The sequence below is a fragment of the Hippoglossus hippoglossus genome, chromosome 13 (genome assembly GCF_009819705.1).
Source record: "Hippoglossus hippoglossus isolate fHipHip1 chromosome 13, fHipHip1.pri, whole genome shotgun sequence".
In the NCBI taxonomy this organism is placed as follows: Eukaryota; Metazoa; Chordata; class Actinopteri; order Pleuronectiformes; family Pleuronectidae; genus Hippoglossus; species Hippoglossus hippoglossus.
The window spans coordinates 17,341,618-17,364,378 of record NC_047163.1 but is presented as its reverse complement, the minus strand read 5'-3'; the positions used below and the strand labels follow the sequence as shown (position 1 = coordinate 17,364,378).

Below are 22,761 nucleotides of genomic sequence, written 5' to 3'. Positions count from 1 at the left end.
GAGCTCAATTGAGGAGATTAAAAAGGATTTGAGAGAGGAATAAGAACCAAGGAAAATATTGAATAAGTATAACCTGTCCTTCATCATTATGCCTGTTTAACATAACGACTCTCAACATAGGTACAGATCAGGTTAAATCCCTGAAACCTCCAATTAGTCTGTTGGAACTGAAGAAGCCTTTTGGTCCAGTTGTAAAGATGTACAACTCCTGAAGATACAAAACCTGGATGACTGAGAATCTAATGTCTTTACTAAGAAAACAACCTGTTTGATCACATTTTCAACCGGTTCAGAGGACACATTTCTTCATATGGAAGATTAAAATTTAAGCAGTTCTTAAGTAAAAGTTTGTTCATATTTATGCTTGTTAATATTTCACTAAATTCCTCATGAGAGCCTGTAAATGGATTCCAATTGAAAAATACAATTTAAAAAACACAGACATTGCTCCTGAACAAAACATTTTACAGCAAATAGTCGTGTTGTGGCTGCTGCCGAACTTTCCTACACTACGTGTGAATGCATGAGTGGTTTGGTGAAATCTCCTGTTAATCCAGTGGTGTTTATGTGCCACGCTTATACCAAGTACACACGAATACACTCACACACGCGCACACACACACAGAAAGTCCAGAGGTTCTTTTATGGCTGAAGGGCTGTTCACTCTGTCAATAAGATCCAGATGTGAGCTCAGTGGGAGAGGGGATAAAAATAGAGCGAGAGAGGTGAAGGAGACAGAAGGAGAAAGACGTAGACGGGGTCAGAAAGAAAGCAAGCGAGACCGACGTCGAAGCCATGATCTCAGTGGGTGAAAAAGATGGGGGATAAACATATAAAGGGCGAAGAGACTGATGGGGTGACCAGAAATGTGTGGACGAGACAAAAGCTTGTTTTATGGTCCCAAACTTCTTCCTTTCCTCATCCTTCTTCTTCTCCTCTCTCAAACAGAAACTAGGCCCTCTGATGTCACCACATTCCTACAGTAACACACACACCAATCCCACATACACAGTTGCCATGGACAACAATGAATACACATGGAGGTGACCATCGTTCGAGCCAAAACAAGACTTGCATAGAGTTAGTTTTAAAAAGTTCCCCCACTGTCTTTTCTGTGTTGTTGCTTTGACATGGATGGCAGTGTGTGTATGTGTGTGTCTGTGTGTGTGACTGCACGTTTGATGGTTAAAAAAAAAAGCCTCCCCCAAACCCACTTCCTGCCCTGCCCTCTCAATGAAGACAATTATGGCTCCTGACAGAGGGATAACACAGAATAGCTCCTTAAAAGGCAGGATCCATGCTGTTTTCACCTCTGCACACGTTTTTCAAATTAAAAGCCAATACCGCAAGTTTTCAAATATAAAGAATATGTTTCTGAAGTCTGTATATGAACTTGGACAGTGATAGGCTGCCAGAAAGATCACATGCTGGATTAAAAAAAGGCTTTTAGAGGATTATTCAACTGGGACTCATTTATGCTGCAACAGCCTTTCCTTTTTTTTACTGTAGAGGCACTTGTACATTTAACCTGATCAATGTCTGAAGCACTGACTGCATATAAAAATGGATATAGAGCCTGGGTCCTTAAAGGACCCAGGCTCTATGCGGAAGTCCCTAAAATCTGTATCCTCTGAATGACTCCCCAAGTTTCAAAAAGACATCTGTTTCTATAGAAGAAAACGGACCTTATTCTAACTTGATTTGTAACGTTAGTAAAAACGTCTTCTTCAACACAGCTTGATTTTCATTTAGTAAATTATGGGCCCATTTAGAGGAAAAGAGACGATAAAGCACGATATACATTGTGGCATGATGGACAGTGATGGCTGCGTCTCGAGCGTATCTGTTGTACACACAGGCTGTGTACCTTCTGAGTCGCTGCTACGTGAGGTTTTTGGTATCACTACTGTATTTACTTGAATAAAACAAGGTCAACGTACGCAACTAAATGCCAGGACTCTTCAGTATTTAGCAGTGCCTAATTGTGATAACAATAAAAACATTGTTAAGACAAATGAATGGATTCAGTCAACAGAAATGCCAGAGTGCTTTTACTTTGAAACAGGAACAAGAAGTGTTAAAAATGTAAAAAAACTAATCGTTTTCACAAATTTTCCACGACCACACGCAGCACACAGAGAAAATAGGCGAGACCCCAACTCTCTACAAGAGCAGCACATCTAATACGGGCAGTGTGGCCACTCTAGCCTGATAACATGGGCGGCAAAATTAAAGGCAAGATGTTCCGCAATGCACAAGTGCTGCTCACGCATCCAGTAGAGGCATCACACTAGTGTAGTTAGAGTAAGTTTGCAGAAGCACTCAAGTCTGACTTTATGGATGCAGAATTCCATCCTAACACGAACACGGTGTCACACTGAATGATGAAACAAAATGGCAGTCAGCCTTATTACCAGGCTGAAGAGAGGTCTCAGAAGTAAACAAGGGATTCAGAGAAGAGAAAATGAGGATATCGGAAAAAACAGGAAGTGCAAAAAGCCTAAATGAAGAAAAAAATCTCATCTGAGGACTAACAAGGACGCAAGACTCCCTTAAAACCTCATAAGAGAGTTTTTCACTTCGAGGTCAGATTGGGGGCTATTTTTAGGAGCTGGCGTCTCTAATCATGAGTGTTTTGTCTGCTCTGCTTTCATTCACAACCTTGTAGCTGTTCACTGATAGTTGTAGCGGCACTGAAATGATGAAAAATCACCAGACGTGCGAAGATAACGTGCAACAAAATGACAATGAAAGCTATAATGAGCTTGATAAATGTGTCAGGTCCACTGGCATGTGTTCCCACTTCACCTGTGATTGTTGAACTATTGGTTTTGGAGCCTGAGATGTTGCTGCGGGCTCGTTTCTTACGTCCCTACATGGTAAAAAAAACAATGCTTGTGTTGTTATTACACTGGATATCAGTGACTAAGATTTAGGCCTGGCCTGACATTTCTGCAAGAAAGTATGCTCCGGTGATGTTTAACGTGAATGGCATCTCTGTGTGAACTCTAAATAATCTCTCGTCCTTTCACAATAACATTTCATAGCCACACAATCGAAAATGCCAACTGCTGAATAAAAATGTTTGAAGGGAAGAAAAAAGTCAAGGCCTGGTTGGAAATAAGAAGCCTATTGAGGAGTGAAGAAGGACGACATTGTTTGAGGGAAAAACGGACCCGATTACCCACAACCCCTGGCTGTCACTGGGTGATGGAGCCTTTGTATGAACCCTTCACACACACACACACACACACACACACACACACACACACACACACACACACACACACACACACACACACACACACACACACACACACACACACACACACACACACACACACACACACACACACACACACACACACACACACACACACACACAATCAACAGATAATGGCAATCATCATTAACTCTCATCATTGCCATACCATGATTACCTCTGTTATAGTTGGCTAAATGTCCACACCGCTGGATAAATGAGAGAGAGACGGCCAAGGGACAGCAGGTCAGCACATACACACACTGTCTCAGACAAAAAAAATAAATCATAATTTAAAGGGCCTGCTAGCAAAGCCTGGCAAGACACATAACTGGAAACAGTTTACCAGTTTCAGTTTAGACATTTATTCTCTGACCAACAGGGTTTCTGCAGGTTTCAACAAGGTAAATTTAGACTTTTTAAGACCCCAAAGAAACCCTGCATAAAAGCAGTGTCAGCAATTCCGAAACCACATCTGCTCGCCAACTGAAGAGACCTTTCCTCTGCATTTTGGGTTTAATAGATTTTAGAGGCGTGAAGAGTAACAAGTATCCAGCCAAATATTGGCGAAAAGTTGTGGAGCAGATTGTTTTTCTCTTGAGGAAGTCGACAATCGATACCACACCGGTGCTTATCTGAGTCTTTTCTGCCACTGAAGAACTGCTGCTCAAGACTGTGGTGAATGAAACTCTCAGCAGACCTGGGACTAGGGGTGGATCAAGGGGTGGAGCTAGGGGGGGGGGGGGGGGGGGGGGGGCAGCAGCACCGGCCCCAGCTGAAATCTGATTGGCCCCTGGAGTGCCCCTGTCCTGTCAGCAGTCCTTAAAAAATGGTAACTTATTAACAATTATAACAATACAAAAAATATATTTTCTACGCTTTATGAAGTACACCATGTGCGTGAAAAAGGTACAATTTTCTAAATAAATCTGAAGATGTTTGTCTTTGCTCAAAACTATAGAGGTAACAGTAAACAAGGAATGACTTGAATGTGCACCTCACTGAATCGGGAATCGTTCATGGAAACATCTTTTTGGCCCCTGATTTAGAAGAAATCCAAATCTGCCAATGCCTGCGAAACCCATTTCAGACGGCATTGCTTCCCCCTACACTTCCAACCTGTTACACTTTTCAAAACCCCTGTTGCTACACACTGAAAACAGAAAGATTGACTACGATTTGGATAATGCAATCATACAGTCAACATACATCACTTTTAATGACAGTAATTGACAACCCCTGTGCAAGTTCCACCCTGAGACTGTTTAGCAGCTCCACAGTCTTTACATCCTTGCCCTATTGCTGCCATAGACAATTGCGATCGGTTTAAAGAAATACAAAATAGCCAGAGTGTTTTTTTTTTCCAACAGTAGAATAATAATGGGCAAAGCCAGACCATTCTTTAACACTGACACAGAACTGAGACTAAATTACACCAACAGTCGAGCCTCAGTCAGAGTTCCTGACATCACCTTTTTTTTGACCTCATTCTGATATTTAATGTGAACACAAGCAGGTCCAGTCGCCTACGTACTCTTGTACAACAAGAGATTAGATGTGAACATTAACTGAAGCTCTTGATGAGCAATACTGTAATGTTCTTAATGTAAAGTAATGTAAAATATGTTTACATGTTTAGAACCTTAACTATCAACAAAATGTATTCTCAAACTGTGTTTTAAAAAGGTTTAGAGAGAAACACACCCTTTTAAACTCACAGCAACACTTTAACTCCTCACCACATGCAAACAATCCAAAACAAAAGCAGAGAATCATGGGAAACATGATGTGTGTCAGTGTGACTCAAGTGAAATTTATTTGCTTCTCATCTATAAATAAATATAAATAAATAAATTCGCACTGAGACCCAGTTTAGTTCACACACAGTTTATTCACTGCACTTCAACACTGTTACACTACTTTTGTCTAATCTTTGCTTTTAAAATAAATGTGAAATAAAGAATCACATGTTATAATCCAAAGAGGAACAACCACAGGTTTAAAGGTTCAACAGCCAAACAGTTGTTATATCGATGCTGATAGGCCTGTGTTTGTATGAGCTTGTTAAAAACTCGACATTTGCCAGAGACTTATAGATCGCTATCTTTCCACAAGCCACTACAGAGACATAGGGACTGACAGGACAAATTGGAAAAGAGACAGACGAGAGAAAGAGACATGGAGGGAGGGGGGCTAGAACGGACCGTTCATCTCATCAAAAATATTATTTGGCATCAAAGTTGTTGATGTTCACACACACACACACACACACACACACACACAAAAACACACTCCCCTATGCTTTCCTCCTTCTCACTCTGATTCACACGTCCAAGTTTTATCAGGTTGAGGTAAGGTCAACATACTTTCAGGCTGACTCAGAGTTTTGTGAACTCATCTTGCGACAAAAATGTTTTGCGTTCAAAGGTTTTGCGGCTTCCAGGAAGATTAATCCTCTTAACATTCACCTGTGTGGAGGCAGGAAGGGATAATAATGTGTCGCTCTTTGGGGATTTTTCGGAATTTAAAAATACAAATCAGTTAGACTCGAGAAGACTAAGTGTTCATTGGTAATTCCATCTGGCCTTTAATCAAGGATTGTTTAGAGACATTATTTTATTGCATTTATGTTTTTAATTTTATCTGTCTATTATTATAAGTAGGTGTTTCTATCCCATTATATTTCTTCTATTTATATTTTAAATATTTTATTGAAATTATAGCTTTAAAATATACCTTTATTATTATAGCTTTTAAAATGATTGTTATTAAAGCTTTGAAATATACTTTTATTATAGCTTTTAAAATCTATTTTATGATATTTCATTTTGAGTGAGTGAGCGATTCCTAACAAAAGGAAACTAAAGATCTGCAACTCAATAAATATAGTCTCTGATTTAATTAAAATGTTTTAATCTATCAAAATATCTTGATAAAATCACCGATATGTAAACTGCTGGTGTCATATAGGCACAATAATTACCACACACACAGCAAAACATATTTTTACCTTATATTAGAATTGCATTTTTTGGTTAAAATATTAAAAGTCATTGCTAAACCCTCAAACAATAGTCGCAAACTATATCGCATACACTCCACACAAAAACACCAAGGACCGACTCCACCTGCCTGTGAGGACACTTTGGCCTTCGCGGCGCTCCTCTCTCTCCTCCGCTCATCTTCCTCCTCGCCCTGCGCCTTAATCCGAGACCCCAGCAGCCACTCGGGAACGACACTCCGACTCTTCCAGCGTCTCTCATTCCCATTTTGACGAGAGTTTCTCAACTGGCAACTAGAGCATGATCCAAACCGACGGACTGATGCCATAAGACGGATGGGGGAGCGGGTGAGAGGAAGACGAGGACAAGAACGGAGAAGGGAGGAAGAAGAAGAAGCAAAATATTTCTATTGTCATGTTTCTCTGGGTGACAAACAACAAGTGAGAGAATAAGAGTGAACGGCCAAGTCGGCCCTCTGTAGAGTGTGTGTGTGTGTGTGTGTGTGTGTGTGTGTGTGTGTGTGTGTGTGTGTGTGTGTGTGTGTGTGTGTCTGACCACGCAGGAAACTATGCTAGGCTATACAGTCCACAAATGACACAGTTGTACCATTGTGTGAGCGATGGGGTCAGACGTTAATGAATAAGAATCAGAATAAGTTCATGACATAAGGAGAAACCCAGCATGTGCACGAACAATCCTGTGTTTGAGTATGTGTATGTCAGTGTTATGGCATTTGACTGATATTATATGACAACAATATTGCTTTTGTTCTCAAAGACCCAACAGTTTTGGATATCCAATGCATTTTTTAAACTATGTAAAATATTATGCACAGCTTTTACCATACCCATTGGCAAAATGCACACAGTCCCCGCTGTTAAATGCTGACACGCAAAACTAATGGACCTATTCAGTTTTGACCCCCGCTCAGACCTGGTATTAACAAATGCACCCTGGGCCAAGAACCGCCTACTCAGCTGACGTCCTTCACAAAGAATCCAAACTAATCTTTACGCTTCTCATTGTCCATATGTTGATTTGTTTGTGGTCACCTCCACAATGTCAACACCTACTTTGTTTACATGGATACAGATATTATGATATTAACCAGATTAAGCCAATGAGTCTTAATAAGACAATGTTGTAAACAGCATTTTCTGATTAGAACTTAACCTGAATAACAACATACTCAGCGTTAGCAAAAATGTAATTAAGAGAGGTGGAGTATTCAGATCATAGTCATATTATGTTGACATGTATACGTCTTATTCTTGGAGTTTTTACAACATCGACATACTGCTTGATGACTCATGTCCTGGGTGTAAATAAGATGGGGAAATTGTTGGATAGATGGATCGATAGATAGATTCTTGATTGTCACGGTGCATCAACACACAACGGAATTTTGTTTGGCAGCAGTCCACTTAGCATAATATACATTAAAAAATTGAGATCAGGTCCCAAGTGGTCATAGGAGACACATTTCTTCACTTCTTCTATCTGGAAAGTATATTTTGGGATTTATAGTATTTTTGTGGCAGCAGATTATTTTTCTTTTTCTTTTGTTTCCCCAAAACATCATCACCAACGGTAATTGTAAACGTAATGATTCCATGTATAGGACAATAATGAAGCCCCACACGAGGGGAATTGTCAACAAACTGAAACCTGGAATTCTCACATCAGACATCTCTGTGGCCACGTGGACTGCAGATGTATGACTCAGACAGAAAACTATAGGAGACCAACATGACCTGGAGAAACCCTGCCGAGGCTTCACCTTACTTTATATTTACACACACCAACAATCTTTAACAGATGACCCCGTTTCCAAAGAAGTGGAAGAACCAGGTGAGGTTGTAACTCATTCTTCATGTCGCACACAAACATGCTCACTTTCATCAAGAAGAAATCTGCATGGGCACACAAAAGAGCTGAAATAGCAGCTCTGCTAGAAAGTGCTGTTTCAGAAGAGGCTTTCCTTACATAAGCAAAGTGCTCTGTAATTACACTGGGTGGATCCGCACAGACGGGGCGAGGAGAGAGTGAGAAAGTCAGGACAGTCAGGAGGGGAGCGACTGCGACGAGAAATGAGGGTAACAGAGGGAAAAGAAGAAAGAAGAACCTGAAAAGCTGCAGTTCACACGCTTAAATCCTCAGGACTTTCCACTGCTGAGCTACAGTGCATAAAAAAAAACAGGGTCTAACCTTTGAAGGGAAAAGTTAAAGATTGTATTATATTGCAACTGTCCCAGAGCAAGGACGAGGAGCTCCAGGGCTGTTTTCCCACAGACGCTTTACTACCACTGTGAGAAACCAGATGGAACCTTATGTTTACAATGACACTACATTTCAGCCGAGTTTATTTGCCTCAATATTAAAAACCTGGACAACACATACAAGGCCTCAGTATTAAAAACCTATCTGAGTACTGCTAAGCTAAATTGTAGGCTGGAAAAGTTAAAGGTGTAGTTTGCTACTTTGAGAAGTGCACTTATAAAGATACATATGAAGATACAGCTAGCAGGTATCTTAGCTTAGCACGGTGACAACAGAAAACAGCTAATATGTCTCAGCACAAATAAATGATTATATATGAAGGTGGAAGATATGACAACTCCCAAAATACATATACATAGCCTACAGAGGAGCATTGTACTAGAAGACGAGAACATTGTGTTTCGAATAAACTGATGGAAAGGATCAAATGTACCTTTTGTCTTTTTACCCATTTAATAATTGATTATTCAAAATATCAATCAACAGATGAATCGATAATCTAAGTTTGTATATGGTAGGAAGTTCCTGGACTATTTCTTTGTCTGTAGTTGGAAGTTAGCTTATGTAACCCACTGTAACCCTGCAGGCTGTTTCCAGTCTGTATGCTAAGCTAAGCTAACTAGCTGTAGGCACCAGCTACATTATGACCATAGCGATAGAGTTAAAAGAGTTGTGAAGCAGGAAACAATAAACTGCACTGCACTCTCCACAAATGTGAACCATAAAAACACAGTTATTTGTGGTTGGTAATCTATCAAAAGTGTCTCTAAAATCAGCTCCTCACACACAGATGCAATTCACCAGGGTTTTCTGTGTGTGTGCTTGTCTCCATAATTGTTCTATACTCTTGGGACCTTCACTACATAGGAACAGAAACCATAGCAAAAAAACACACAGCTCCAGACTACAGTCAGTCTCTCAGCACAGTGATCCATCCTTTTGAGCTTTTGGTACCAGCACAAGGTAAAATCAAAACGGTCAGAGTCTGTCAGTGTGTCAGTGTGACCTTCTGAAGCTCCAGTCCATCCCACCTCTTCCTTCTCATCTGCTGAATCCTGGTGACATTTAACCAGAACAGATCACATCCTCATCCTTTCATCTCCTCTTTCAACTTTTAGCTCACTCACCATCCCTCACTTTCTGGGCTTCACTTAATCTGTATTGACCTTTACCTGATCAAAAAACCAACCCCCTGCACCCACCCACACTATATCCTGTGTGTGATGAGTCAAAGGGGCAAGTTGCTTATTGCATAAGCTCCTTCCTTCGCTTAAAGGTTCAGTGTGTAAGATTTGGGTGGAAGGGATCTATTGGCAGAAATTGAATATAATAATCCAAGTGAGGTTTTCACTAGTCTGTTTCATCTAAATTGAAAAACTTGTTGTTTTCTTTACCCTAGAACGGGCTCTTTACATTTAAATACTTTATATTTAAATCAGGAGCAGGTCCTTTCTAGGAGGTCGCCATGTTTTTTTCTGAAAGCAGCTAAAGAAAAGAGTTTGATGTTGCAGGAATTCTGATGGTTCTTTTGGACGCTCACAATTTCTGGGGCATTTCTTTTTTCTTAAATTTGTTTAGAATAACAGCTCGATCAGACTGTACAGGCCTCAAGTAAATGCAACGATCAAAGAAAAATAGTCAGTTTTTCCAGTACAAGCCCACCCAGGTACATAAAACCAGAGTATTTTACCATAGATGACGTTTAATCAAGTAAGAAAACAACCAGCTCACGCAATGACTGCGACTTATGGCCAAAAAAATCTGCTGCAATAATCTTTATGTGCAGAAACATTCCAGCACATTGCCCATATGGCCAGACCACAATCAGTCACTTGATGGAGAACCATTTCCTCCCTACAATGTGTTTAAACGTTTCTCAGTCACACCTTTAGACAAAAGTTGCTTTTAGGACAAAGAATACCACAGTCACTTAAAAGTGAAACCTATACAGTAACAGCAATCCAGTCAACTGATGCAATATCTCCACATCTCTAGCTTTACATTTCCTCCACAGTATGGCTCCATGTGGGGAGGAGTGGGGCTTGTAAAAGGGAAGTAAAAGAGAAAGACTGGACAGAGGGAAAGTATTTGATTCCATGTGGGTGGCCTGATAAAACAAAGTTGGTGACAAATCTGGAAGCTGTAAACACTGGACTTTTAGACCTAATCCATTTAGAGGAGAGCACAAACTTTTTGTGTCTTTTTTCTATCTGACTTTCTTTCTCCCTCTCTACCATTAGCACTCCTGCAAAAACATCCTTTCCATAAACCTGCACTGGCTCCATCAACAGGATCAATAAAGACAAATTATTTCATATGTCTCTGAATCACCTTTTAAGATAGAAGGAAGAGTACAGCTGCCCTTTGTTCAAATCATGCAGGAAGTACATACAACCACATTAATGTCTGAGTATTCTTTTGAATTCAGACTAAACTATGTCTGCACCACTGACTGCCAGCACTAAAGATTGGCAGTGAATGACTGAACAGATTCTTGGTTTTATTAAATTTACTTTCATCATATAGCCACATTTAGGTAGGACTGTTGCTAATTTTAGACAGTATTACTTAAGCAAAAGTATTAAGTGGTTGTCTGTATAAGACAGAATGAAACACTGATGTATTTGAGAGTTTTTTTGCATAAAATATTGGGGTTTTAGAGAAAAAAAACATTTATACTCTTTGAAATTAAATGCTTAAAGAAATTTGCTTTTGATACGAGTAGAGAATTAAAATGATGCTATATTAAAATGAAGCCATTAATGCATGACACACATGAGTCCCTGGGAGTCGTCAGCTCTTTTGGGAAGTTGAAGACTGTGACTGTTATGCAACAAGAGCAGAAGGAAAGACAGGCAGCATTCCTGCTGCCTGCTTAAGTGAAAAATACTTAAACAGTGAGGGGAAGCTCATTTACACGCAGACACACACTCATTCATGAGGGATTATCAGTCATCGCACAGAGGAAAAAACAATGTGTGTATCTGGTTGGACTTTTTTCAACAAACAGTACTAACAGCAGTTAGTAATAAGTTACAGCACTATTTGTTTTAACCTGTCTGTTGAGCTGATGCTGTGAAGGAGGAGCTGTTCTATATCTGAGAAGTGTTTGCACTGACAGGACAAACTGAGCTGGTGAACACTCCTTCAGGAGATGCTGCGGGAAAAGTTGAAAAAAATCAAGTGATCATTTCTTCTACTTGTTTTATGATCCGTTTGGGGTGATAACACTGAATTGTCAATTACTGTTGCTCCATGTTACTACAGTTTCTCACATAGTACATGTCTTACACCAGATTTTTCACATTTAAATTCATGCTAATATTTTTTTTTAATCCAGCAAATCTGTTCCAGCAAGAGGACCTCAACATTTGGGTAAATGTAAGCTGCTTTCAGACATGCACTGAACTCAGCACATTTTCCTGAAATTACCCAACGGGGCTGTATGTGAGAATGCAAATGTCTGAGTCAGAACTTCTCTTGCCAGTCCTCTAGTAGAATGTCCCAGTGAGCCCATCTGAGATTACAGCAAGGAGATTTTTCAGGAAATTCACAGTGAGCAAGTAGATGTGTTTTTAACGCACAAAGGGATGCGTAACTGGACAAATAGCAGTTAAAAAAGAAGAGGAATACTAGTAGAAGACGCAGACAAAGATGTCAACTTGGAGAGACAATGAGATTTAAGAGCTTTTGAGGATAAGAAGCCAGTGTTGAGTGCCGTAAACAAAAACATGTGATGTCCGCAGCAACTAATCGAGACAGTTGTTTTCTCAGATTACAAGTACGTGCAGGACCTTTCATTTATTTCAATATCATTTCAATATAAAAATTCGTTTGAACGCGACCCGTCGATAGGCTTGGGTCGGGTATACACACCATTATACAAAGGCTAATAAAATCAAATAAAACATACATGCATTTACAGGATTTTGTGCCTTATGGTTCTGAATACTAAGTCCCAACATATGAAGGTATGTATTGAGATATTGATTGTACATATAAGTAGAAAGTGGTTCTCCCGTTACGCATTATTCCCTCACTCCACCTCCCTCCATCACGGTTTCATTCTTCAGTTCTCTCTCAGTTCTATTTTCATCCCTGTGCCTTTTTTCAGCCAAAGAGTGCTTCCTTCCAACTCTCCTCTTTTTTGGTTTCTGTCTTTCTCTCCTCTCTCTCTACCTGACATTTGACTTGGCAGTCTGCCTTACACCAAAACAAACGTTATGACCTCACTTCACTGCAATGTTCCAGAGACACAGAGAGAGAGACAGATTAAAAGAAGAATACGGTAACATTAAGAGGAATGCTGGGGAAATAGTATAAGACAGACAAATGGAGATGGGGTGAATGTATGTGGTAGAAATGCAAATTACAGACTGTGACTGATGAAACATCTGGACAAGCAAGGGAGACAAGAAGCAGATGAGAAAAAATGATAAATGGGAAATAAAGAATCAATGAGAGGTTTTAATGTCAGAAAATAGGAAGTGCATTGTGGGTAAAATAGGCCAAACTCCAGTCTCCAAAAAAGGAAACGTTCCTTTTCTCTCACCTTCTTTCTTCTTTTATCCCTTCATTACTTTCTACAACTGGTCTTTGCTCCATTTCAGCTTCGCACAATTGTTATTACATTCAGTCCAACTCTCTCTCTCACACACACGCACACGCACACGCTGCTGCTCTAAATACAGCATGTTGGCAAAACTCTGGGGTCCAAATGTTTCAACAAGGCACTGATATATTCCAGACCAATAATATGCACACACACACACAAAAAGAGGAAACCAGTTTATAATACACACACATGCAGACGGGACACAAATTTACACACACCCAACACAATGGAGTGCACGGACACACACGCCAGCCGGTACTGCTGGACATCATCAAACACTTCAGTAACCACAACAACTTCCTATTTCCCTAAACTCATTTCCTGCCTGGCGGGGTCATTCACCAGCTACTGCTGCTGTCCCCACAGAAACAAGTAAGGAGCAAGGGAGTAAAACAATCGACAGCTAAGGAATACCAATGGGTATAAAAATGTATATCAAGGGGCAACATAGCAGCTTAGTGAGAGCAGGTCAGACTCAAGGAGCAACAGGGGTTAAAAAGGAAATACATATGCACCATATGTCCTCCATACCTGAACGGAGGGATTCCAGGGCTGTAAAATGGTCACTGACATTTTATAATGAAACCACAGTCCTGGATGTTATGCTATATTAACTTCGGGTCTCCAGTAGAGTCTGTGTGTGTGCACGAGGGGTGATCTTAAGGATAGGTATCGTCTGGCAATGTATGACAAAGTCCACAGAGGGGAACTTTGAGTATAGGGCCTGAATAGCGACGGGGTTGGATTACAGAATGAGCATATCAGGCCAGAGGAGACCCTCGGTCATCATCGGCAAAATATACCAGAAACACAAGATGACCAAATGGAGAAAAAAAAAAAAAAAACACAGAGATACGCAAAAGTACCACAAAGAGATGTAAAACAACCTCAAAGAGATACAAGATTTTGTGTCTTTCAGTCTGAGGGTATTACTCTTATGTAGGTGGGGTGATGGGGGACCTTTTTCATGTCTGTGCCCGGCAGCCCTTTGTGAGCCCCTTGAGACTCATGTGGACAGACACATTAAATTCCCGCTGCCCTGCAATATCATTACACAAGTCAAAGAACAAACCTCAGAAACTACAGCGTGGGCCTTTATCTATATTGAGTGTTTTACACAAGTTTAGTTTGATCATGATAATTCTTATTCTAACTGTTATACTTATCATGATATTGATTGTTGATCACAGCCATATCAGTTAACTTTTCTACTGTTATATAACAACCAGTAAAGGCCTCCCAATGTTTGAGCAAATATAGAATCACACACGCACGCACACACACACCCAAAACACACATGCACTGTTTGGATGAACTGTTTATTATAACCCCTCTCTTTAATCCTGGCCGGAGACAATTGATATTGAAAGAAACAAATAAATGAAAACAGACATACATGCAGCGGGCCTAGTCTTCTCCTTAATGCCCTTTGTCTGAGATTTGTTTAATCCAACTTATAACATCCTCTGATGTTTGTTTAACACTGGTCAGCCTTTAATGGCTTCTGTATTGTAGTACTGCTCCCAAATGCACTCTGAAACTAAGCATGAGTCCTGATTCGCAGCACTTCAGAGGAGCACAGACACAGACATGAATTGGTGTTGGAAACCATAAGAGCAAATCCAGTGTCAAATGTGCATGACAACATCAAGGAATGTTTTAAGACAACTCCAAAGCACATCAACTTTCGGTATCTTCTAATATGATACTGTCTTCTAAAAATCCACTTTCACTATTTTAATAAATACAAAGAAATTTAAAAAACAGAGAACACTTGGCCCCCTTTCTTTCTCACTCAAATACAAACATTTAAATTTGACAGAAGCATTAGTTCTTTGAATTCAACAACATTCGATTTGTGTGGAATAGTTTTCTGTCGAAGCCATCAATAACATCAAAAGAACAGATAATTAATTTGGTGGTGAATTATCAGAACTCTAAAGACACCATGCAACAACATAGCATTGAACACACCACACTGATAAGGTAAAAGGACAGAAAAAAATCTGAACTCACCACTCTGGGCTTGGACCTCTGTGCAGTCGGCATGGATGCGGCCTCCTCTGTGCCCTTCTTCTTAGTCCTAGCTTCTGTAATTCCACTTGTGCTGGTCTCGCTGGGCCCCTCTGAAGCCGACACATCTTCAGCTCCATCTCTGGGCACTGGAAGAGGCACTGGAAGAGGCCCTGGGCCCTCAGTGTCTCTCTCAGAAGTGCTTAGTTCAAGAATATACTTCTGAGTCACAGCTTCCAGAGAGGGGGCCTCATCTCCTGGAGGTTTACTTAACATTGGAGCCTCTGCAGTGGGTTGGAGAGTGAGGCAGTCCACTTCCTTCAGTGGCTGGAGTTGTGGAGGTGGGGAGATGGGGATAAAGGTTGACGGTTCGCTGGCATGGCGGACATGCTTGGGTCTGGTTTTTGGTTTGGATTGCAGTAAGGGAGGGGGGAGAGGAGGGGTGAGGTCAGTTTGGTCACTCTGATACTCCTGCCCCTCTGAGCCCTGTTCTGGGGGCTCAAAGGGGTCCTCATGAGGGAAAAAGTGAGCCAGCCGGTTTGGACGCTTTCTGGAGGGCCGGCGAATCATTCTCGGTGGCAAAACTTCAGCGAGCTGGAGGTCAAAGTTAAACTTGCTCAACTCTTCTTCTTTCTCCTCTCCACCTTGGTCTATGACATCATTATCTTCATCGCCATGGTTATCAGTGTGGGGAAGGCACTCTGACTGAGATCGAGCCTTCTTGACTTGATTAGTGCTGTTTGTGTGGTGATGCGGCTCTGTTAGCAATGTCTGTTCAGGTTGCGCTTCTGGCTCCCACAGTTCCCCTCTCTGCTCACTCAGGATCGGCTCACTGCTGGAAGGTGGGATCTGGCCAGGTTGATCCAGCTCACTGATTGGCTGAGTTCTGCCGGACTGACCTTTACATTGAGGGTCATTATGGGTGAGTAAAGGGGCATCACTGCGGCGACTGGGATCACTGAATGACTTCTTCTTGGGAGCTTTGCCATTGCCATGGTCATCTGTCATCAGTCTGTCCATTGCACCTGGTTCAGATACAATGCTCCTTATCACCCCACTGTAATCATGAACGCCATCATCCCGGAGCCCGCCATCGCTGTAAACTGACAAGTCACTTGCCACACTACCCTTGTATTCTGACAAGGTGGCCACAGCAGAGTCCTCAGATACCCCTCCTCCTCCTTTGACCGACAGGGATCCTAACAGGTTGCTGTCTACAGAGGAAAATGTGTTATTCCCTTCTTCTGCCACAGAACAGCATCGCTGAGGCATGGGGTCACTTAGAGAGCGGTAGACTGTGGTATCCCCATTTCCAACAGCTCCTGTTGTTGACTCAGCATTACTCCCATTACTGGAATCAGACCCTGTGTTGTTATTACCAGAAGGGGAGAACTTGCGCCTTCGACGAACAGCACTTGGGGTCGCAGGGGCTTCATGTCCTCCTCCTACGGTAGTAGCTGACCCCTGCAACGCTACATTAGTGGTGTTAATCTCCTCACTGGTAGCGTTGACAGTGTTGATACCAGCAGTAGAGCTCATGTCCATGATAATGCAGTCACTCTCAGCCATACGGGCAAAAAGAGGCAAGGAGGGAGGTGCACCGACTTCATTCACAAGATTTGTACAACTCACCCTGTTCTCTGTCATTTCTTCCCGCTCCTGCTTAAAGCATTCCACCTCATGGAGAGCCGACTGCTTCCATACAGTGACAGGTTGCCCTAGTACATCCCTAGGTATCCGAGACCCCAAATTAACCCCTGCTGACCCCAGGAATGACCTCTCGGAGGAGTCACCAGGGCACACCTCTGGCTCTGTCACAATCCCTTCATCTGTTAAACTAGACTCATGGCCTGAGAGTTCATCCAAAGAGCGGTTGTAGAACATGCTTTCCTCCGAGTCGCCCTTTAGTAAGGCTCTCTCTGTCTCTCTGCTCTGTCTCTTAATTTCCTCCCCGTACTCTGTGCCCCTGCTGTTTAGTTTTTCTAACTGCACATTTTGTCCATCCCTCTCAGTCCTCTCCCTCTCCCTGTTCTCTCTCTCCCTCCCATGTTTATCCCTGTCTTTTGTGTTCTTAAACTCAGCCTCTTGATCTGCCCTTGCCTCATCCTGAACACTCTCGCCTGTTTTTACCTTCGCCTCATTTGTTTTTGTGACCTGGAAACATTCATCCTTCAAATCTTCATCAGTTCTCCTTACATCTACATCATCCTCTTCTTCTTCCCTAGTACTCATCTGGCAGATGTCTCGGATGACTTGCCTAGCTTCTTGCACATACCTCTCCTGCAATGGAGTTGGCATGACTTCCTCATTATCATCATCAAATCCATAATCTCTCATTCTTTGTCCTCTCCCACCCCTGAAATCCCCCCCATCACTTTCTACTTCTCTGTCTGACACGGAAACCGTCCCTCCATCTTTCTCTCCATCCAAGTCAAGCTGCTGCTCAGAGGAACTCCTCTTCGCAGTACCACCTCTCAAGTAACACTTTTCAGCTGTGGTTGGTTTGTCTGAATAGGTGAAAGATTTTGCACGTCTTAGGGTGGCGGTCAGGTCTTTCAGTGATGGGCGGCGGCCAGAAGGTAAAAGGGTCCCTCCTTGTGTCCTTGAGCCCATCCTGTATACTGACCCCTCCACAACACCAGATCTATCCCCTCCACTTGGTTTGCGGACCTTGAGCTCTGACAGGTCAGATTTTAGAAAACTCAGGAGAGTCATAGTTTCTGAGGTGATGTCAGGGTTGGACAAGGATATTTGGTTTTTATTATCATCATCTACCCCATCTCCACTTGTTGTCCTCTTTAATGCCTTCTGCTCACCCCCCCTAACCACTGTAGGCACCACACCTTCTCTAGCAAGTACAATAGGCGAGGGGGTCACTGTGGGCAGAATTTTGGGTCGCAATCGCAGTGGCGTATGGGAAAAGTTATCCCCATGGCCAAAGCTTGGGGAGCGAAACATGGTAAAATTCCCATGGTAAGTTTTACTCAGCATGGACAAGGATGCAGTCCTGCTACTGCTGCTTCCAACCTCACCCGCATTTAAAATCACATTTGCTTCACGGTTGGCATTGCCCTCCTCCTTCAACGTTTCAGTGCTGGAATACCGGCTGCTGCAACGTGAACCACCAGGACTGGACACAAATGGGGGGATATTGACCTTTGACACTCGTGATACAGAGGATGTCATGGGTGAGGAGATGCGCTCCCATTGCTGCACCCTGGCTCTGTTACTATGACCACTGGGCTCTCTTGTTGAGTGGCTCCGAGATAAAGTTACTGGAAATTCTCCTCCTGTGTTTTGCTGGCGCTGCCTCTCTAACTGCTCCATTGTCAAGGCCATGTCACTGTCACTGTCCTCTGATTCGCCATCATGATCTTCGTAATCATCACGGCCTGTTGCTAAAGCAGCTCCAGTGACTTTCTTCTTCTTTCTCAGCGAGCGCCGGCGCACTGCCTCTCGAACGTGGGGGCCTAAAGAACCAGGGCTGTCCTCCTCACTGCCTGAGGACCTGCCAATGCCCTTTGCACCCAACCAGCCATTTTTATTGCGGGATAAATAGCTGCCTCCTCGCTCTGTGGAACCCCTGTCTCCTCCTCTGAAGGAGAGGGATGGAGCAAGGCCAGAGGGACCACTCCAACCACCTGCTCCACCTCCTCTTCTTCTCCTGTTGTGTTCCTCCTCTTCGTCTCCAGAACTAAACCTCCAGCGGGAGCTGACGGAAGAGGCAACTCTTGCTGGGGCTCTCAGTTCAGCAGAGATAGATACAGTAGAAGAGGAGGTAATGGCTTTATCTGGAGCTGGAGCAGAGGAGGGGGAGGAGGAGGTGGGGGCTGGTGCTATAGAGGAGCTATGTGAGGAATGTAAACTATCCCTGGGCAGCCCGACCCCCTGTCTATCCCTTCTCTCCCTCACTGTCGGCTGCTGAAGAGAGTTGGAGCAGCAGGAGGTGTCTAAACTCAACGATCTACTCCAAGACGAAGTAGCAGGGGGTTGAAGGTCAGGGTTGGGGTCAGATGTCAACCCTGGTGTCCCGGGGGTCTTACGGACTGCCTCTGTCTCAGTGCTGGGACTATGAGATCTGAATGGAGATGGGTTAATCCTACGGTAATGACTACCCCCAGCGCAACTGCGACTGCTACTGCTTTGTGAAGTATTTCTGCCAGAAACTTTGTTGTGGTGGGAACTTTGCGTCTCTATGCCAGGCTCCTCATCATTTGAGTACTGCTGTTGGTCAGCTTTGCAATTAAAGTCCATACCGCAACAATAGTTCTCCTCAGCAGTACTACCTTCTCTGCTTTGTGCTCCAACTACACATTTGTTATGCAAAGACAAACTCCTACCGTCATTAACAGAGCTGCAGGGTGAGAGCTTGTCACTTCTATCAGCGAGAGGAGCACTCTCTGTGGGGCTGAGCTCTGGTACTTGGCCCCTGCAAGCTGCCTTTAAATTCTCACCATCGTCCGCTTTGCTTTGTCTCTCATCAAAAAGTTGTCTGATTTTGGTGACACTGGGCCACTTGTCTGCGTGCAGGGGAATAAAGTCACCGTGGTGGGTGGAGGGGTAAGTTCTGTGAGATTTACAAGGTGGAGGAAGCCCTCTGCTAGTGACATCCTCCTCTTCATCAGTAATCAAAGACTTTCTGGGTTCAGAGGCACATGCATTGATCTGGGAGTAGTCTCTCTTACCAGGGCTGCTGCTGCTGTCGGTTGATACACGTGTGAAAATCCGCTTCTCTGAGTCTGATCCAGACACAGAGTCGGTGCCAGAGTGAACCTTTTGCACCTTATTGTCTGTGAGAGACTCTGCAGCAGCAGTAGAAGTTGTTGTAGTAGAAGTAGTATCAATGTCCGCGAAATATCCACCACTAATGTCCTCGTGAAAAGATTTACGACACACAGACCCGTCTCTCCTGGAGCCGCTGGTCCGGGGAAGAGTGCTGGTCCCCCGCCTCACTACTACACCGTCTCCCGGCGGAGCTGTGCGCGTCCTGGCGGAGCCTCCGACGGAACTAGCTCTGCTGCTGCTGCTGAACCTCTCGGTGAGCTGGCGGATGGATGGAGAAATGGAGGAGAGAGGAGTGGAGGAGCCGCTCTTCGGGTCTGCGGTCGGGAGGCCGGCGGTGGTGGCGGCGGCGGCGGCGGTGGTGGTGGTGGCAGAGATCTTGGAAACGTTTCTCGACAGAGGCTGCTCCGGGGGGAGGGCGCCGCCAGCTGCCTCCAAAGCCCCGGGTCTGTGTGGCTGCTCCTCGCCGCTGCTCCTGGACCCCAACTTTTTAAAAGAGACGCTGCGGTACACAGCCTCATTCTTCCGCTGTCTTCCTGCCATTGTTCAGGTCTCGTCACTTTCACACACGTTTACATGTTAACCCCTCTGGTATCCCAGTATCAATCACTGTTCAGAGTCCAGGTCCATTTCCCTCCGAGTGAAAACACAACAACAAGTTCAGAGAAATAAAAACACTTGGAATCCAGTGAAACGAGGCTCCCACAGAAAGTAGGTGAGTTCTCCTGTGTTATCAACACTTACATGTTGTCGACTCCCGAAACCACATCCGTGCAAAGGAGGGAAAGTTTTTTCTTTTCTTCCTCTTTGGGCCCAAACTTTCTCAACCTGTTCACAAACACAACTTCTCCATTGTTATCACCCCCCCTGCTTGTTCTCCCACAGCCCACCGCAGGGCTCCGGCTCGGCTGCACGTCGGGCCCGGAGCCTCTCTCACTGCTGCTGCCCCCAAAACACACAAGTTCATGGGTTTCTGCATTTTCTCATGATTTCCGTGAGTTGTGTTGTGTGTTTTTTTTTTTTGTTGGTCCATGTTAATGCCTGAGATAGAAGTGGGTGGGCGGGACTATAGGGGTATAGGGGCTGTCATCATAGCCCCTGAGGGGATTGAGAGGAAAACACTTTTTCTCTTTTTTGGGAGACAAACTTTGTGTAGTTCTGGGCCTTTCCCTTGTGAGAACACACACACACACACACACAAAATACACATTCAAGATTCATGCACTTGATGACAAGGCAGACATTTCATTAACTGGCATGAAATTCTTAGTTTTAAAACTTTTTAAAAGTAGCACAATAGTTAAAATTCAGAAATCCAGTTAACTGTCACATAGGAAGGATTCATATAAAAACACCTTAGGTGCAAGAAAGCAGGGAAGTGTAAACAGTAGTTTTATTTTCCTCTTTCAACTTATCTTTGAATGTCCATACAGATTTATCTCTTTTATTGTGCTCTTTTTAATATTTAATTTGACCTGAAATACCTTTGAAACTGTGCTTTCAGATTTTTAATAGTTTTCTTTTAGTTTTGTCTCCGTGTTGTTCCTGTACATCACCTTGAATCTCCCCCTTTGTATGAAAGGTGCTTTATGAATTACATTGCGTGTGTTTGTGTGTGTGTGTGACCTAAAACATACCACAATAAAAACAAAAGAATTTGCAGTATCTCTACTTGCAGATGAAGACAAAGAGGAAGCAAGCGAATAATGCACATATCACACTTTATTTTGTACTTGTGATATTCATCAGTAGCTCTATATCAGTGTTTTAAGAAGATGTTGGTGCATTAGTGTGTGTCAGCATTCAGGGGGTGGGGGTTGAGGGGGTCAAAGAAAGAAAGTTTTCCCTCGTGCACAATAACCCCTCTGTGGTGCTTCCCATGCAGCAGCAGCTCCTTTTGTTCTGAGGGGGAATTCTGCGATACTTTCACTGAGGCAGCAGCGCCCCCCACCGGCTGAATAATGCAACGAACCCACAGTATCACTTCTGTATCATTGAAGTAGGATTCAGTTGTTTTTAATCATTCGAGAAAATTCAAAGCTCAGACATGCTGATGTGGATTTTCCTAAATAAATAACTTTGAAGACTGTAATAGACATCGTCATGTTTACTGGTGAGAGTAGAGAGGCAACATACCGCCGAACAACCCAAAGCACGGCTCTTCACTTCTTATATTAGAAATGTAAAAGAAAAGATGAACCTAAATTATTCATTTGTTAAAAAAATAATTGCCAGATTCCCAGAATTCCCCTTAATTTGCATCCACGCCAAAATTGTTCAAGTTTCTCTCAGGCCCTGTCCCTTCATCAAGTTAGGAAGAAATTGGTTTTAGTAGTTTTGGCGTGATCCTGCTAATAAATAAAAAACAGACATGAGTGAAAACATAACCTCCTTGTTGCTGGTAATTAACATTTAAGACGGAAAACTCGCTGTCAAGTGGCTCCAAGGTTAGAGGTGTAGTTCAGGAAAGAGCACAGGCCATCTTCATTTAATGTATAAATATAATTATTATTGAAATGTATAGAAATTTAATATAAACAGCAAGAAGTTAATAATGAAAAATAGGATTCAAGAAAGTTAATAAGGGTCTTTTTGAGGGTCTTCAAATCCACTCTGCTGCAAATGTTGTTCGCCAATTCAGCAACAAGAATCTACTCATCATAATTATAATAATTACTGAATAAAGAAAAGGCATTTATGTTTGCATGACTTTTTAATGGCTGTTTTCAATTAGTTTTACATCGTGACAACAAGGAGAACATTTTACAGCAACTCAACTAAAAAACTCAATTATTAGAAAAGATAAA

The 22,761-nt window shown here is 42.8% G+C and overlaps 1 protein-coding gene across 1 annotated transcript in view; it reads right to left on the bottom strand.

Annotated features, from left to right (window-relative positions):
• The window catches only part of LOC117772672 (rho guanine nucleotide exchange factor 17-like), a 61,371-nt gene extending 40,874 nt beyond the window's left edge, over positions 1-20,497 (bottom strand). Inside the window, exon 1 of the mRNA XM_034603999.1 lies at positions 15,176-20,497. Coding sequence (XP_034459890.1) covers positions 15,176-20,497 — 5,322 coding nt within the window. The remainder of the gene's footprint in view (positions 1-15,175) is intronic.
• Positions 20,498-22,761: the final 2,264 nt, after the last annotated feature.